Source organism: Lottia gigantea, assembly GCF_000327385.1.
Source record: "Lottia gigantea unplaced genomic scaffold LOTGIsca_59, whole genome shotgun sequence".
Taxonomy (NCBI): Eukaryota; Metazoa; Mollusca; class Gastropoda; family Lottiidae; genus Lottia; species Lottia gigantea.
Genome location: NW_008710013.1, coordinates 345,408 through 363,501, shown reverse-complemented (window position 1 = coordinate 363,501; position 18,094 = coordinate 345,408). Strand labels below are relative to the sequence as shown.

The window sequence follows — 18,094 nt, the reverse complement described above, 5'->3', positions numbered from 1 at the left end:
AATACAAACTAGTTCCTGTTAATGCACTTCTCGTCAGTATTTCATATAGAACTCAGGATAACATTTTAACTGTAAGTTCAATGTTGACTGTTTCTTTGATATACTTTGTTTAATGTATTTAAATCAATAATATATATATTTAGAAATATTTTATATAATCTTTAGTTTATAATATAAATAGTCTATGTTGGTGTTCTACAGTCAGACAAAGTGTTCCATGAACATATAATTATTTATATGAAATGTCTTTATATAAAATCTCTATGTTTTGTTTCTGTGTGAGCTAATCATAAAGAACAGCATGGTATTAAATTACGAAAGAAATTTTGCCCAAAATGCTGCAATAACTCACACTCTCATTTCTTTATTGATACATAATAACTTCAATACATCCTAAAAGAGAATAATTTAATGAATATATCCCTTAAAAACGGATACTAGTTTAATAGTCATATACACCTTCCTGACAGTCTGTGTCAGTCAACATTCCTATAAAGTATTATTTCTTAGAAAATTTCAGTCTACAGGATTTTTTTCCTTTTCATACCTTAATCTCATCAAAGCAGACAAAGTTAATGACAATAATTTTATGATCTAAAATTAAACCTTAAAACAGGTTTTTAGCAAGAAAGGTTGAAGTGAAGGTTAGCTCAATATAAACTTTCTTATTACTTTATACCTATTGTTGTGAGGCTAACATAATAAATAGTGAAATCTTTTGAAGTGACCACTATGTCCTGATTAGAGAGGTATTTAAAGGGAGATAATGTAGACAATATGACTGTAATCAATGTATTGAATAGAAGAGATACAATCTAGAGTAAATATCTCTATTGATTGGGTCTTACTTCACAATACCTCTTTAATTGCTAAAGTAAAATTTGAGCCAACTGTCGATGTTATTTTATCAGGTGAACCAATACAGTTTGCTTGTTAAACACATTCTGTGGTCAGTTTGGACACCTTTGAAGTAAAATTGCCGCCAAATAAAGGTAGCTTTAGGGCGGGAAATGATAAAGAGTGTGTATGTTGTTAAGGTAAATATATAAGATATAAAGAGAATCCAGTGTAATTTATCAATAAATCTACAATCAGATTAATTACTTCTATAGTACTGTCAATTTTATTGGTAGATATCCAACACAATAAAAACTAATTATAGATCCATCACATTTAACATTAAGCTATGTGGATATAAAATTTATTCAATTGAATAACTGATAATACATTTTAACAATAATGCAGATTTTTTTAGATACAGTTTAAACAGTATCATTTAGATCTTCATCACTATAACATTTTGTTCTCAGTCTGATATTTTGTGTAGCTTATGATCATTAACTGCACTTGGCAGAAAACAGATGTCAGCAGTTTTGGTTTTGAATAGCCTATGTAGAAAAGTGCAAATTCAGCCCATTTCAAATTTGTTCTTTACTCTATTGTTCTACATCATTCTAAAAAAAACTTTGACAGTTTATCTTTTATAAAAAATTTACAGGAATTTGAAAAGAAGACATTGAATTGGCAGCATAGACCTAATTTTGTTAATGTTTATAGAGGATTAGGACAGAAATTGTCATAAAATTGTAACTTTGAACGTAACATTCTGTATTGATTATTTTCAGGTTCACAACACTAAACTATGTTCAGATATAAAAACATTCCCACATTATCTTGAGAACAAAAAGGCACTATCAAAAAACATAGCTTTGATACTTTTGAACCTGTGGTTACTGCAAATAGACAGGGGGATTAATCAGAAATCTTGGCAAAATATCATGGATAAATATATACTTTTTATTTGACAAGCTATCTCAGAAAAAGATTTTGTATTAAACATGAAATAAAATTGAAAGGAAATGAAATCAGTGATGATATTAGACTTCCTTTTTTGTGGGCAGCAGATGTGCTTCTGAAACTTGTCAATGTTTCAATTAACCCATGTTGACTATTCAGAAGCTAGGTTGAAGGTTGTAGATGATTGTTAAATAACGTGTGACACCTGTACCCAAGACCTATATTACTGGAAAATGGTTGTGCCTTTACTATATATATCATTTCTGCTTGTGAATTGGTTTGATATGTGCTTATTTTAGTTTTTTCCTGATTTGTCACACCAACCAACAACCATCATGAAAAGATGAAATAAAATCTGTCAAAACATTATAAAATGAATAAAATAAAGTGAGTTTTCAAGGTCTTTAAATTGATATTAATATTGAAATCTATTCACCATGACTTAAACAGTGTTTATGTCACTCTAATCTGTTAAAGAATGTCAGCTATTTTAATTTTTAATTCAAACAGTAATATATTGTGGGAAAATATCCTTAGCTGAAAGACAATCTTCACCAAAAAATTGTAAAATAAAAAATTCATGATAAGTGGTTTGGACTCTCTAAAAGAGATGATGAAATGATGAGATGACAAAACATTGTTGCAGGTATTTTTGGGGATAATGAGCAAGATATTCTACAAGGTGAATCTCAACTTAATCTTCCTTGACACATATTTCACCGAGACATAGGTTGCGAAAGATATTCTTTTAAGTTTACAGGGAATACAGTTTCTACAGATCATAGATCATGTCCAAGTTAGCCATGCATATTGGAGGGGTAAAACAAGTTAATTCTAATTCAAATTTCCAAATCTGCATAAGTTTTGACTTTAATTATTAATCATGTAACTACATCCATAAAAGATGAAAACTAAACGAGTTATAATATTTTCACTAGTCCAAGATAAAAGAAAGCTTTATGTTTATTGGCAATTAGAAGAATGCAATATGTACATTAAATACATACTTTAAAGATGTACTAAATATTTTTTTATGTAAACTTATGTTGCACACTATTCTTTGATGACTAACAAGGAATGTTCATCTTTTGAAGCTATTATAGTGTTTGATTAGGGATGAACAAGATACCATAAAGACCGATACAACTGTCAATATTATTCTTATCAAACTTTAAAAATACATGTCATCTTATATGACATAGAGATAAATAATGAATTCAACTATATCCTGGCAAATATTGTCTGTCTATGAATATACTTGAGAACTACACAACAAGAAATCAAACATAATTCATAGAATTGACTAGAAGAAATCAAACAAAACTAAGTGTTAACATTGATCTCAATATGTAAATATCACTCAGCTCTCACAACTATTGTTGCATTAAACAAACAAATCTTGTCTGAAGAACTGAATCTTTCTTCATCCACACTTTTTTCATACTGAGATAAGATTTTTTATCATAATCAATAGAAAACAGTCTACAAGATATAGAAACTAAATTCCATTTCCTTATAAACACTGATAGAACTTGGCTTATGATACCCAATTCAACACAAAATACTTTAAAAGTTTCTAGTCAATGTGAGATTATAACAAAAAATCCTTCTACAGTTCTAAATCGAAAAGACTAGGATAAAGCTGTAACATAAATTTCCTCTATGTACACTGCATGGAGTTGCCTATCTTTATTAGCCCAACCAATGAAGAAAACTAGGATGTATTATATCAACATTATGTTTGCTGTAACAAATAATATTTCATTTCATAATATATTTTCAACAACTATATGGCATAAATGTTTGAAACTTTTAAAACATGTGGTTGCCTAGCAAGATACGCCCACTTTCCTGATACATTTTCAGTATATCAAGGGCGGTCACCAATCTGTGTCAAATCATACCAAAAATCTTATTTGTGCAAGATATTGTTGATTTAATCAAACACACAAAATTTAATAAAATTCTGACATAAATTGTTTTTACTAGGTCAAGGGCAATAACTATGTTGATCGAAAATAGTCATTATTAATGAACACACCAAATTCCATTTAAATCTGATGAATACTATAGTCTCTATTGTGTTCACAAACAAATTTTGAACATTTTTTTTTAAAAGTCAAGGGCAATAACTCAAAAACCGTTCATAGAAAGATTGTCAAATTTGAACTTGTCTAAGATCTCATCAATATAAATGATCACACCAATTTTCATTAAAAACTGTAGTCTCTATTGAGTTCACAAGCCAATTACAGACAGACAAACGAACGAACGATAACTTTCGACCACATTATAATGTGAGAGTATAATGACTTCTGCTCTCTTTATTTTAATCTGTATGTGATTTTTAATTTCGACTAATGATTTAGACTGAGTTTGTTAGTTATGTTCTATAGAATCTAAATCAACATGACAGCTTTAAGACTTTCAAATCAAATAAAACTTACATTGATTAAATTTTCACTGTTAACTAAATATCAGTTTGATTGAAATAGCTTGAAGCAGGCTTCTCTTATATTTGATTTGTTAACTTTACTTTTCAAATCTACAATTTCTGAGAAATAGTGGATGTAAAATTTGAAGAGCAAAATAGGCTATTGACAGTGACAATGAGTTGTATCTTAAAATTTTTATTCTGGAAAAAAACATACAAGAAAATGAAACAACTGAGCATATTGTAACAGGACACAATAAAATCATGGTATACTATAAAATTGCGTTCCATTATTTTATGTTATCTCTACCCCTAAATATTGCTATAGAATTATTAGGATATTGTGGCACAGCTGGAAAGATCAATGTAGAGGTTTGGTCATGCTGCTAGAAAGAATCCAATTGTTAAAAAATAGTTGTTTGTTTCTTTTTCACATTTCATGTACGCTTATACAACATCAACATTTTTGTAAGCAAATCCGATGACTCGGTACAAGCAATTTATCAGCATCAATATCATTCTTGGTTTCAATCTGGAACAAGAAGACCAAATTTACCAGACCGTAATAATGACAAAATCTTAAATACTATTGACTGGAACTCCATATGTCATATGGTTGGTGGTATATATGAACAATTGAATTATATTCAACAGAAATTTAATGATTAAAGAACAATTCTATTTGAATAAAATGATTCCACCAGACATCTCTAATAGTATAGACATCATTGAGCAAAATCTAATAGAATTATAACAATAAAGATCTACACGTCAATACAAGGTGATATAATTAGGGCAATAATGTGGGACAGGCATACCAGACAGACACGGCACACATCATTAAACAATATGGTTTGATGGTTAATAATCAATATATTATTTCTAATAATCCAGTCAATTAGTAGGACTAATATAATATAGTAATTTATTATTATTTATTACTTATTACAATCAGTGTTAAAAAGTACACATTCCTTCTTATTGTTGTCAATAAACTTTAATTATACTTCAGATTTCATTAATATTTCTTTATAAAATATATGTATGAAGAAATAGACATTTTGAGTTCAATGATTGTTTTAAGGCCTTATCACTTATGCTACATTAAGATGTCCAACTATCAGTACAAAACAATAACTCAAAACTGAAAAGATTAAAAATAAATGTTAATAAGTACACATTCTATTTCTAAAATCTATAATTAAAAAACTTAAAAAATTAATTGGACAATAATAGTCTGTGTTGTTTACTTGAATACAATACTCTTTTTGTCTAATTTGACTACTTCATGAAAAAGAGAAGCAACATGAGAAACATCAGTTCCTTCTTCCACGTCCATTATCAGAAGAGGTCAATTTATTCACCTTACAATCAACCCTCATGGGATATAAGTGGATGAAATATGGAATGACAAGACAGTATTATCAGCAACAGACCTCAAAAATGTTATGTATAATTTCTAGTGGATGTAATCAAATGAAGTCAAAAGGTACTATTTCTTTGAGAAATTCAATAATATTGTATGTACCAATAACATATAACAGAGTTGTTTGTTCTGACCTACTCAACAACCATTCTTACATTATTTGTCAGTCATCAATAAAATAAATCAAAATAGACATTAAAAAGGCTGCCATTCAATCAAATTATCTTGTTATAACCTTTCATTTTCTGAAAATCAACAGTCAATCTATAAAGTTGTACTTAGTCAGACAGTAAGCACAAACAAACAGGGAAAACAACCTGCATAAGAATTGCAACAGGGTGTGAAGAAGCATTTACATATTATATAAAATCAGGTTTCTCTTAAGGAAGAGCCAGATTGACTACAAACCGAATAAGTAACAATTTTGATACCACAAGAGTAATAGTGCTGATATATATAATTCAAAATTATAAACAGCAAATCATCTCCCTGAATCAAGTCTTTTTATCAGACAGACTGAATCTAGACCTTTTTTACAATTTGATGAACAATACAAAACCTTGAGAGGAAAATTAACCAATTCATATTTCAAATAAAACCAGTGAACAATCAACATGTTCATTTGTACGAAAATACATCTTGAATAATGGTGGAAATAGTCATGTAAATTAAACAGCTAGCAGTCTGTCATAGCACTTTAGCTCTTGTCTGATTCATTGTTCTTGTACTTGTCAACCATTAGTTAAAATATAAACTCTATTCAATAACACACCATCATATACTTCAAATACTTGTTAAATCAAATAGTGTAGAGTAGAATTCCAGATTGTTCTGTTTAAATCATGATGCATATGTCTTTACATACAGGTGAAAATAGAGAATATCTTGTTTAATTTGTTATATCTTAAGTAGAGTAAAAGTTTTAGTTTCTTCTTTTCACTAGTGCCTATGTAGAAGACATATTAGGAATAGTAAAATTATTTCAGCAGAGCTCAGATAGTTTTCAATTTTCACAATAAATAGGAAATATTGTATCAGTAATCAGTAAGAAGTTTATAAGTATCCATATGAAAATGTATTATTGTATCAATAATCACAACATATTCACATACAAATTATCATCATTCTAATCACTATCTGTTTCAATTCTGATCCATTTTAAATATTTTGATATTCAATACTAGATTTTTTAAATTCATTGTAAAGAGATGATAATATTTCCAATAAAATCTACTTAATTCATTAGAAATAACCAATTTCATAAAAAGAAACCCACAATATTGTTTTTGTCAAACTCAAATTAATTATTTTTTGACTGAGGAAATTGTGCAACTCAAAAGAGACATGATCATCAGTTAATGGAACACATCAGAAATTAAATAATTTACAGATGGTGTGAGTCATGATAACTAGTTGTCCAGGAGGACTTAATTAACATTTTAAATGTGTAAAAGACTGATAAATGCAGGATATTCCATGTGGAATAGAAGTAAACATAGCAGACATAGATACAATGTCCAGGGAGGTCAAGAAAATGTCAATGCTAATTCTATAGCAGGATGGTCTTGTTTCCATATTCTCAGTAGTTAAACAACTCTTGACACTGAGAAAACAGTTTGTTTTCAATTGAAACCTGTATAATGTCACTTTGTCATATCTTTGTAATAAAATGGGTGAACAATAAAAAACTATCTTACAAATACAGACTGGCTAACATGATTCAGAGCACATCCAAAATGGATGGAACTTCATGAATCAGAGTATTACTACCCAGTAAATATTCAGTATGTCTAAGAGAGTTGTATTTCTTCTATTTAATTCAGTTTAATTTCTCCAGTAGTTATTTAATTAAGGTTGAGTCCATGTTATTTACACAGTGTATAATTTACCAGAGTTACTGATCATCACATTGACCCTAAATAACCCTTGAGTTCCTTTACCAATCAATCACAGACTACAGTAAATATCTAGTTACAAACATTCAACATCAGTACAGTCATGTTTAACTGGCAAATTAGTCATTACTCATTGAATCTATGATAGTATTCAGAACCCATAGCTACACAAAATGTCTTTTATTTCTTAAATCTCTTACTATAACAATATCTGAAATTCTGCACGTTTTTTGGTACAAAGACTATCATTCGGATAAACTTCATCAAGAAATGGACAGACATGGTAGGCCTATCTGTATCATAATCGACTATTAAATGCCATAACAAGTCTTGGCAAATTAGTTATATTTTAATCAGTTTAATAACTGATTGAGGAACGCAACATGGGCTTGTACACTTTTTCAGTTTATACACTTCTGTTGTAATTTATCTAACCCATATCCATTAATATTCAAAGCAAAAGAGTGAACAAATCCAAGGAACTATTTCTCTGCTTTGACATCAGAACTCACTGACCTAAAAAAGTTTTGATTCTTTTCATAGACACAATCAAATCACAGCTGATAAAAATAGCAGAGTCTAATCAGAAATAGTCTTTAAGATAATTTACACAATGTCAATAAAAAATTTAATCAATCATTTCATTCTAGATCTTGACATGGTAAATCTAGGTTGATCAACAGAGACATTATTACTTTCTTTTTAAATTAGAGCTGTAGCACAGTTTGAGCTGTAATAAAGTATTTAAACTAAACATTACTTCAGTTTATCTACCCATTTTTATTACCAGGAGAATTTTTATTTATCAAAATATCTTTTACCACAAAACATCAGAAGATAATGGATGCATTTTAAGGCTAGTCTGATCTAGTGGCAATGGTGGTTGTGCCACTTTCTAAAGATAATATATTTACCTTATTTTTAAACTTAAATATACTTAAATGGTCAATAACTAGAATTGATTTGAAATTTATATTTATTATCAAATTAGACTCCTGGCCAGCCATGATCTTCGCACTAGAATATCCTAGTGTCTTGACCTCTAACACTGTTTTTACGACATTCCAGCACTAAGATCCTTTAAGTATACACGACCCGTATTCTTAAAAATATAGACATTTCCCAGAGAAACATTTTCTATTTCTATGAAGAATGGAGATCTTTTATCAACTGGCTCCACAAGATCTCTTGTTTAAAGAAGCATGATTATAGTCAATCTAGTTGGTCATTTATCATGGTGAATGTAATCAGAAAAACCTCTCTACCTTTATTAATTGTTTCTCATTCAATATATCAGTTCATAATGAAACATTAGAGTGAAAATATCCATTAACACTATATGTAGTAAATGAGAATACCTCTTTTCATCAACAACTAATACTTATCTGGACAATATTCTATTTAATATGTAACTAGTAACTTCCAGCTAGTATATTCCAGTTTTATTGGTTATCATGTCCATTTCAGAATTCTGTTCTGTTATTATGGTTAGGATGATAAGAAAAGTCACTGTAACAGACCAGATCTGCTATTACTGTCATTATTTCTTCTTCAAGTACAGTCAAACCAGATGCCAGATGCATTCTTCAAAACAATATAGAGCTCTTCCTGTTTTGAACAGAATCTGCTAAACAAGACCTCACTGATGATACTGTGTGCCTTTGGAAACAACAAAATTCCCTAAAATTCTAAAATTCAAACTAAACCTTGAATGATTTTTTAGAATTGTTTAAGAAGAGGATGTCATTACCATATAATATGTAAGATTTTGCTAAAGAAATAAAGGCCCACAATAATAATCAAACTCTGGAGAAATATAGCCAGAACTAATAAAAGACAATATATAAGTAAAAATAAAGATCCTATTTCTGTTGGATTGGACTAACAAAGAGGATCAATTAGACAAGTACAAGTATTAAGTTTTTAGCTATTAGTATTGAACAATATAAGTCAACAAGAGTACATGTTTAGTAGAATACTAGTGGACCAATGACTAATATATGGTCAATATTATGATAGGTTTCAATATTCATAATACATGACTATTGGCTGATTGTGAATCATATCAATAAACCAATAAAAACAACATATACTGATTCCAAATGAATTATAGTCAGTTTAGAATCAGAACTATAAATTCTTATTGCAGGTCTGTAGACCGGCAGGCCCATAGGAGGATAACCAAAAAAATGGATTGCCTCCCTGAAAAAATTCTGAAAAGTGACCAATTCCTTTACTGCAACTCAACACCATACACCATTGCCCCTTTACTCTCTGAACTATCATCTCTGGATATGGGCCTGTCTTATTGCATAAACTGTTTGGTATTAACTACTTTATTTTGTATTTCAAAGTAACTCTTAGACGAGAAAAGGAATCAAGTTTAACAGAAACCTGTTTTGTTCATCTGATGTGAAATTTCAAAGTAAGATTCTGTGATAAAATATGAGAAAGAAGGAGACACAAGAAAATTAATCTTCCATATTATATTCAATCACACTAATGTCTATATAATGACCATGGTAATTGAAATAAGACTGTTTTCATACCAAATACAAGTGATATTTTGTGTGTCAATAGTTACAATATATACAGTCTGTACACAATTAAATATCATATATAGGTCAGCACTTGACCTCATTCATATTGTACAGATCAACTGACCATCAAATTGTCACAATTTTAAATGAATGGAGCTATTTATACTTTAGACCCTATGCTTTTATTGTAATTTTCATTCAGATATTTGTGTAAATCAAGAAATTTGCTTGACTTAAAAGTATTTATCACTAATAGGTTAAGTCATATACTATCTGATCTATGCATGTGAAAATACATGAATATTCTTTTTTTTTAAATCTCAAGGTCAGATGTTGTATTAAGCTGCTAATACATGTTTACGCAAACGCAAAAACAATAAAAATCAGACCGCGGCAAACCCTTTCCCAATCCCTAGCAAATCTGAATGTCTGCTTGCATGTGTCCTAAACTCAAACTCAATACCTCTGTATACACAATAGATGGCATCGTGGGTGATTTTTTCAGTTTGCGGGTGGCTACAGACAGATGACAAGGTGCCAACTTTGGAAAATCCCCTTTTGACATCAACTGTGGGGGATTCTCCTCTCCTCCATCATTTCATGAGCAGTTTTACGGAATCATTGTACAGACACATGTTATCATGTTTTAAGTCTGAGCTTCAGTTTGATATCTACATAGTTTAAGTTTTTTTTGAATAATGCAATGGTAAATGTATGAATGGAAATATGGGTTTTTTGGGGAAATAAATGAATGGTATATAAAGTGTTTATGTACTTATCTATGTTAACCCTTTCCCTATGTATGTAAAATGTGATATATATATATTAGCTTACTTGTGTTCATCTTTGTTAAAGCCTGCTCGTAAACTTCGTGCATTTTTAATTCTTTAGTCTGATCGGGATGTTTTCCTAAAATATCAAATTTCTATAGTTGCAATCAAAGAGTATTCAACACAAAGTAAAATACATTTTCTTATCAAATCTGACCTAATCTGTTAATTCATATTCTAAAAATGTTGTTAAGTAAAGAAAAAATAAGTATTCTAAATGCACAGCTGCATCACATAGTTCACATCCAAGTCTAAATACAACATTTAAGCCATAAATATCACATAACAGGAGCTTTGGAGATCTTTGCTTTACAGACTATAGGAGAGTAGAATGGCATTTATTCCCTTTTTTTATCCAATTTTCAGCTCTTTAATCTCACCTGATTCATCCAGCATACATTGTTTAGCTAGTGCATCCCAGGTTAATGTGCTATCACCATAATCTGTCTTTAAACTGTAATAAAGGGTGAAAGGGAAATAACCAACTTTAGTGAACTTAAATTTGGTACTTTCTACTTCGTAAGCAATAAGACATTGCAGCTTAACATTTCAATTAAGAATGACATATCACATAAAATGAGCAATGATAGAAGTGTTTCTTTTTTAAATTTACCTAAGAATCTTCAATTAGATGCATACCAAGGGCTCCATTTTATGTCTTATTAATTTGCAGTTATTACAAGACAATGAACTGAAGTGTGTGTTGGAACCTCTGCAAAATCAGCCATTGTAAAAGAGATCTAATATTGAAATTACTTACTCTGTATACATTTGTTGAAGCTGTTGTTGTGTAAAATCAAAAAGTCGGGAAATATCAATAAACTTTAAAATCATGTCTACATCATCTATAAAGAAAAGATCTTATTGAGAAGAAAAATACATATTCAAGCTAAAGCACATACACAGTAGTGTATAGTAGATTACTATACATCACAGAAAAGTTTAATAAGAAAAATATCATCAATAAAGTTAAAGTATAAGACAAGCACTTAGATTTACTTGAGATGTAATGTAATTAAAATATATGTGAATGGCAAATTACCAGGGAATGATTCTTTAGCCTGTTTATAAACAACCATAGCTACTTTACCAGATAATATAGCATCTTTCTGTGTTCCCAATACCTATTAAAAAAGATCAAATATTCCTTCATGATTATATTCTCTAACTGTTGTGTTGTAGGCTTAGTTGGAATTTACTACAGACACATACTGATACACAAATAAACAATAGTGTGCTCAGTTGGTATAAACATTTGTGCATAATTATGATGTAAACAATGGTGTATAAATATGGTGTATAAATATGATGTAAACAATGGTGTATAAATATGATGTAAACAATGGTGTATAAATATGATGTAAACAATGGTGTATAAATATGATGTAAACAATATTGTATAAATCACATTTGACCTGTATCTTACCTCTGGATCATCTAGTCCTAAAATTTTCTTCCTTTTTAGTATCTGAAACAAATTAAGACAATATCAAACCATTAATTACATATAGCGAATGAAATTAAGCATTAAATTCAATGTTTCTGTAAGAAATTTTTTCCTCAACCAGCTTCAGCTAACTGGGAATTTAATTCAAGCAAAATAATAATAACTATTGAGGTCTAAAAAAGAATAATAACTATTGAGGTCTAAAAAAGAATAATAACTATTGAGATCTAAAAAAGAATAAATAACTATTGAGGTCTAAAAAAGAATAATAACTATTGAGGTCTAAAAAAGAATAATAACTATTGAGGTCTAAAAAAGAATAATAACTATTGAGATCTAAAAAAGAATAAATAACTATTGAGGTCTAAAAAAGAATAAATAACTATTGAGGTCTAAAAAAGAATAAATAACTATTGAGGTCTAAAAAAGAATAATAACTATTGAGGTCTAAAAAAGAATAATAACTATTGAGGTCTAAAAAAGAATAAATAACTATTGAGATCTAAAAAAGAATAATAACTATTGAGGTCTAAAAAAGAATAATAACTATTGAGGTCTAAAAAAGAATAAATAACTATTGAGGTCTAAAAAAGAATAAATAACTATTGAGGTCTAAAAAAGAATAAATAACTGAAACAAAACTTACTTTATCTGTATACAGCAATTCCATTCTGTAATACTAAAAAACAAAGCATTATTATACATTACAAGATATACATTGATTCAAACTTATTAACATTACTGACATAATTCATTCGTATTACTTTTTAAACTAGTTAAATGAACACTAAAGGATAAAAAAACTTAAAAATAATTCTTCCCACTACCTCTAAAAACAGTTGTTTAGAATCAGGATTGAACCTCAGACCTCTCTGAAAAGTCGATCTAGAGTTTTCAGCATTTTTATGTTCAAACTCCCATTTAGCAGCAAGAATCCATATTTCTAGAATATAAATGTAAAGTGAATTGTCAAGCGTTGGCACAATTTAAACACTCAACAGCTGTATTTTTTCAGATCATGTACTTATTTATTGTTGAAAAACAAAGTCATGCCACATTTTGTTCAATGATGGAACATTTCATGGAATTTGATAGTTTGTTATAGATACATGAATGTTTGTCAAGTATGCCCCGTCAATACACGACCACATGAATTGATAGACATATTTATACATGTATTGATTCGATTCACTAAAAAAAAGAATTTCCTGAAGAATTTAAATTAAAACTTATAGATTTGTTTTTAATGAACCTTAATCATTTCATGGGCTTTCTATTAGATCAAGTGAAAGCTATACCTGGTTTTTTATTGTGAACTTGTAACATTCTTGTGAATATTTTACCAACTCGCACAGAATCTTCCTATAAAGTTACAAGATGATGAAGTTATTAATACAAGGGAGACAACTTCTATAAACAGAACAACAAATAAGTAATGTTTTTCAATTCACGATTGGTTTATATCTAATCATATCTGCAATAATTTGTTTATATACAGTTGTTTTTTGACTACTAAAAATATCTGCAAAATAAGTGGTCTGAGGAATAGGAAATGTAAAGCAGAAATCTTTCAACCTAGCACAGTCAACTAGGCATCGTAAATAGTATATTATTGATTAGGGTAGTTGAAAGGTAACAAGTTACTATCCAACAGAAGGCACTTATTGTAACCTACCTTAGACTCACAGAAAGCAATATGTGATAACCATAGTTTAATATCATCCTATAAAAACAATCACATAGTTTTCAGATCAACACGTAATAAATATCAAATAGTAAATATTCAATTCTTAAAACAAGTTGTAAGAAATGAGCCAAATATAGACTTTAAATATTAGTAATGCGATAATCTTACCATCTCATGATGCAGGTTAAAAGGAAAGTTATTGTAATGTATTTACCTGAAATCTGTAAGTAACCATCTGTAATAAAAGAATAGGAATATGTTAAACATGATGATCAATCAAACAGTTGCTCAAGAATCAGAACTATGGTTTAAGAGAATATGTATAATCATGATAATTTCTTTTACTTGTTTTTCTTTTAGAACTATTTTATGAAGTGCAGCATCTCTGTTCTCAGTTCTAGATTTTGATGAGACATAATGAGTTCTAATGTAAAAATAATATGAACTAACTTACTCTAAATAATTTATGAATTCTATCTTTAATAACATTTTCTATGTTCAACTGTTTGAATGAATATCCAGTTTTCTGCAATAAGTATTTTATATACATTGTAATTTAGACCAAGGAATTATATGTTTTGTTCTTCCACAGTGTTTTAAAGATATTTTAAAGATACTGATTTTATAGCACCTGTAAGCATTAGAATAGAAAAGAACAGTGCTAGGGTGTTACACTTATTTCAATAATAAATTCATCTTTATAAAATTCACACCAGAATAAAACATTTACTTACTTCTCTTCTCTTGTGTAATAAAGATAAACAGTTTATCTCATACTGAAACAAAATAATTTCAATCATATTTGAGTATTTAATGTTTTACAGTGAGTTATGTGGATCATCATTCAGCATTATCATATATAGTATTATTCATTTATATTTCGGGGAAGGGAGGGTTTGATTCTCCCAAATGTACAGGCCTTTATTAAGGATTAAGGGTCTTGATATTGGGTTTTCTTCTGTCCTGATTCTGATCTGAAATTAGAAAAAATAACTTGCCCAATGGGCGAGAAGTATAGTATCTGTTATGTACTGATTGTTTTTGGTTTACTATGAAATAGTACAGTGGTGTAACCTATTTTCGTGGATTTAAGGATTCAACACCGAATTTTGTCAAAGTTAAAAACGAAATTTTTTTTTTATGTCTTAGATGTTTCCTCAGATATTCTACAAAATAATCAAAATTGGTTTATTTGATTTTCTGTATGAATCCTTCACTTTGACCCATATTTCATGAACAACCAACTCGGCAACGGCGGCAGAATGCATCACCTATTTTCGTGTACAATGTTTGATCTATAAATAAGTCTAGAAAAACACATTGTATGGATACCGGGTGGTATAATTAACTTCTCTTAGTATTTATCTTTAATATCAATTCATTATAACTAGTGACAATTCCTTCAAAGAACCACGATTTAAAAAAAAAATAGTGACTGACAAAACTTTTATTGCTAAAAGTCACTGAAACAACATAAGAATATGGTCCACTTTGTGTTCCATAGAAATTTTCTGCTGACACGGAATCCGCTAGTTGATCACGTGACTTCATTCGTTGGACTACATTCTAGCAGACGACACTCGGAATTCCGATTACGGCTAGGGATTATAAGGAAATTCGGCCAATGGTGACGTTTGGTAATAAGTGAAATCCGCCATTTTGTATTTGTCAAAGTATACATTAATACATTTTACCTTACTTGAAACTACTGGATTCATTCTTCTAGCTGATATTGTACAGAAAACCCATGTTTATTAAAACAAACTAATGCGGAGGTCGCACAAGGTCGCTCATGTAAATTATTAATCCTTTCCAGAAATCCACGAATAATAGGTTTCCACAAAATTAGGTTACTCGACTGTACTATGAATATTTAGTCCTATAGGTCCTGCTGTATTCAATGTCTCAAACCAATGGGTAAAAATAGCATCAGCAACAATAAAATAATTGTAGACTCATGGATGTAAATTCACAGCAAATCTAACTCATACCCAATCTGATATCATTAATATTTACCTGAATATATTGTAAAAAATCTTCTTTACATTTTGTTTGTCTTCTTAATCTATATTCATAACCTTGTCTTTTCTTTAATATTTGTCTGAATGATAGAGTAAATCAGACAAATTGGTATATAGAACGAAGAACTTCATAAAAATTCCTGCCAAGGTCACAAATAAAGAGAACTGGTGAAACAAAATTCTGATTAAGACACATTTTATTGTATCATCATGTGATTCAGATCAATCAGATCAGATGATCTAACTGATAGACCACTACTACCACTGTGTTTCTGAACCATATTTTGCAAATAATTATTACCGTACTAAGAATAGAAACATGAAGCTAGAAATGAACCTGCTCAACTCCCAACACCCCCACCCCCCCTAAAAAAAAAGGTTTGCTCCACCATTTCAATTTTAACAAATTAAGAAATATGATATTTACACTTCTTTGCAAATTCACATTCAAATTCACTAGACTACAACATTGACATTGATGATTGAATGATTGGATTTATTGAATATTTGCCGTACCGAGTTTCATCTTTTGTGAATAAACCAACTCGTTCTAATTGCTCAAGCTCAGGGAGCATATCTTCAATGTTTTGTTGGACATATTCTGCCATTTTAACTTATCTTATTTAGAACTGAATTTCACAATCAAAATGATCTTCAGAGCCGCAGTCCTACTATTACCCACACGTGCAATTTCAGATTGTAAACATTGGAGCATTCCTAACTCACTGAAAAGAGAGTTTATTTAAATGCAAATAACTCTTACAATAATATCTACTATCAGACCACAAATAAACCAACTTCAATCCTTTCCAGAAATTCGTTAAAGAGGGAGTCTGATTTTTGTTTGGAAAGTGCGGAAAGTTGGATTTAACTTAAACTGTTAGGCCTAAAGTAATATGTGTACCATTTTGGGGAGTTGATTTTAGTCTTGAAAACATGTAAATAGTCTTCAGAAGTAGGCTACTAGAAATGTACGAAAATCACATTATTCCTTTAAAAAAACCCTCCAAACTAGGAATTTTACTCACTACTTCTATTTATGTCTTTTCTATATATAACAGATTACTTAAATTGACTAGATAATTTAACATTCGAACTCAGATAATTGAGGTCACACATGGATTTGAAGACACAAATTTCGACGGTGACCTGTGAACACTATTACTGATTAGACAACCATGTCGCTATGATTTTGGTTCGTGAGAAAACTAAAAAATGTACGCCAAATTGTAGAGAAATGGCTCTCTTACTTTCTCTGGAAATTTAAACTAAAAATATCGAGCCGTTCTAAGGACCAACTCTTGGTTTTCAAAATTTCAATAATAGCTATATTCTGAAAAGTTGGTTTTAACGAAAGTGAAAAATTGCGCCAGCTGAAGTGACAGTTATTTCATCAATCAATTAATATCTGACAATCGTTTTAAATTTCTATGGAATACTCGATGGGGCTGTGGGAGTATGAAATAACAAGAGGAAATATAGACACTATATTACACAACACATTGCATATCAATAAATTATAGTCCGAAACACTCAGACCTATTTTGCAGATTACACAGGTGCCTTTTTACGAACTATCCTTCCTGACAATTCTTCATAACAGTGCCGCCCACAAATTAGCACACATCGAACAAAAGATTCAAGGTCTGCTGCAAATGTTTATCAAACATAAAATTTTAGATATTTTCAAATCTTGTCCATAACATGTTAAATCTATGATAAGGGAAACGAGCCATTATTGGAAGGCACTTCTGTGATGAGACGGTGATCGAACACTGTTACACTATTCATAACACACATCTGGTGAAATATTCGTAGGGTCATAAAAAGTTCACGGGAAAACGATTATATGGTCTTAGAATACTCATGTGGCAGTCCAAAAAATAAATATCGAGAAACATATTTTATAGCCCCCCTTCGAAGTTATGCCCGAAAATGAATAAAAACGCTGGAAAACGGATAAAATGTTGAGTGAAGACCAAATTCTACAAACAAGTCAACTTTGTTCGATACGAAA

The 18,094-nt window shown here is 29.8% G+C and overlaps 1 protein-coding gene across 1 annotated transcript; it reads right to left on the bottom strand.

Moving 5' to 3' along the window:
* Positions 1-5,325: 5,325 nt before the first annotated feature.
* Positions 5,326-16,755, bottom strand: LOTGIDRAFT_235075 (hypothetical protein; the record flags this gene model as incomplete). The annotated part of the gene is made up of 15 exons (XM_009063608.1): positions 16,594-16,755; positions 16,073-16,157; positions 14,791-14,832; positions 14,511-14,582; positions 14,271-14,291; positions 14,045-14,092; positions 13,668-13,731; positions 13,197-13,312; positions 13,016-13,048; positions 12,349-12,390; positions 11,965-12,046; positions 11,683-11,767; positions 11,303-11,376; positions 10,927-11,001; positions 5,326-5,375 (listed from the first exon to the last, which is right to left on the bottom strand). Exons 1-15 carry the CDS (start codon positions 16,683-16,685, stop codon positions 5,326-5,328), a joined length of 981 nt encoding a protein of 326 aa, XP_009061856.1. The 5' UTR covers positions 16,686-16,755.
* Positions 16,756-18,094: the final 1,339 nt, after the last annotated feature.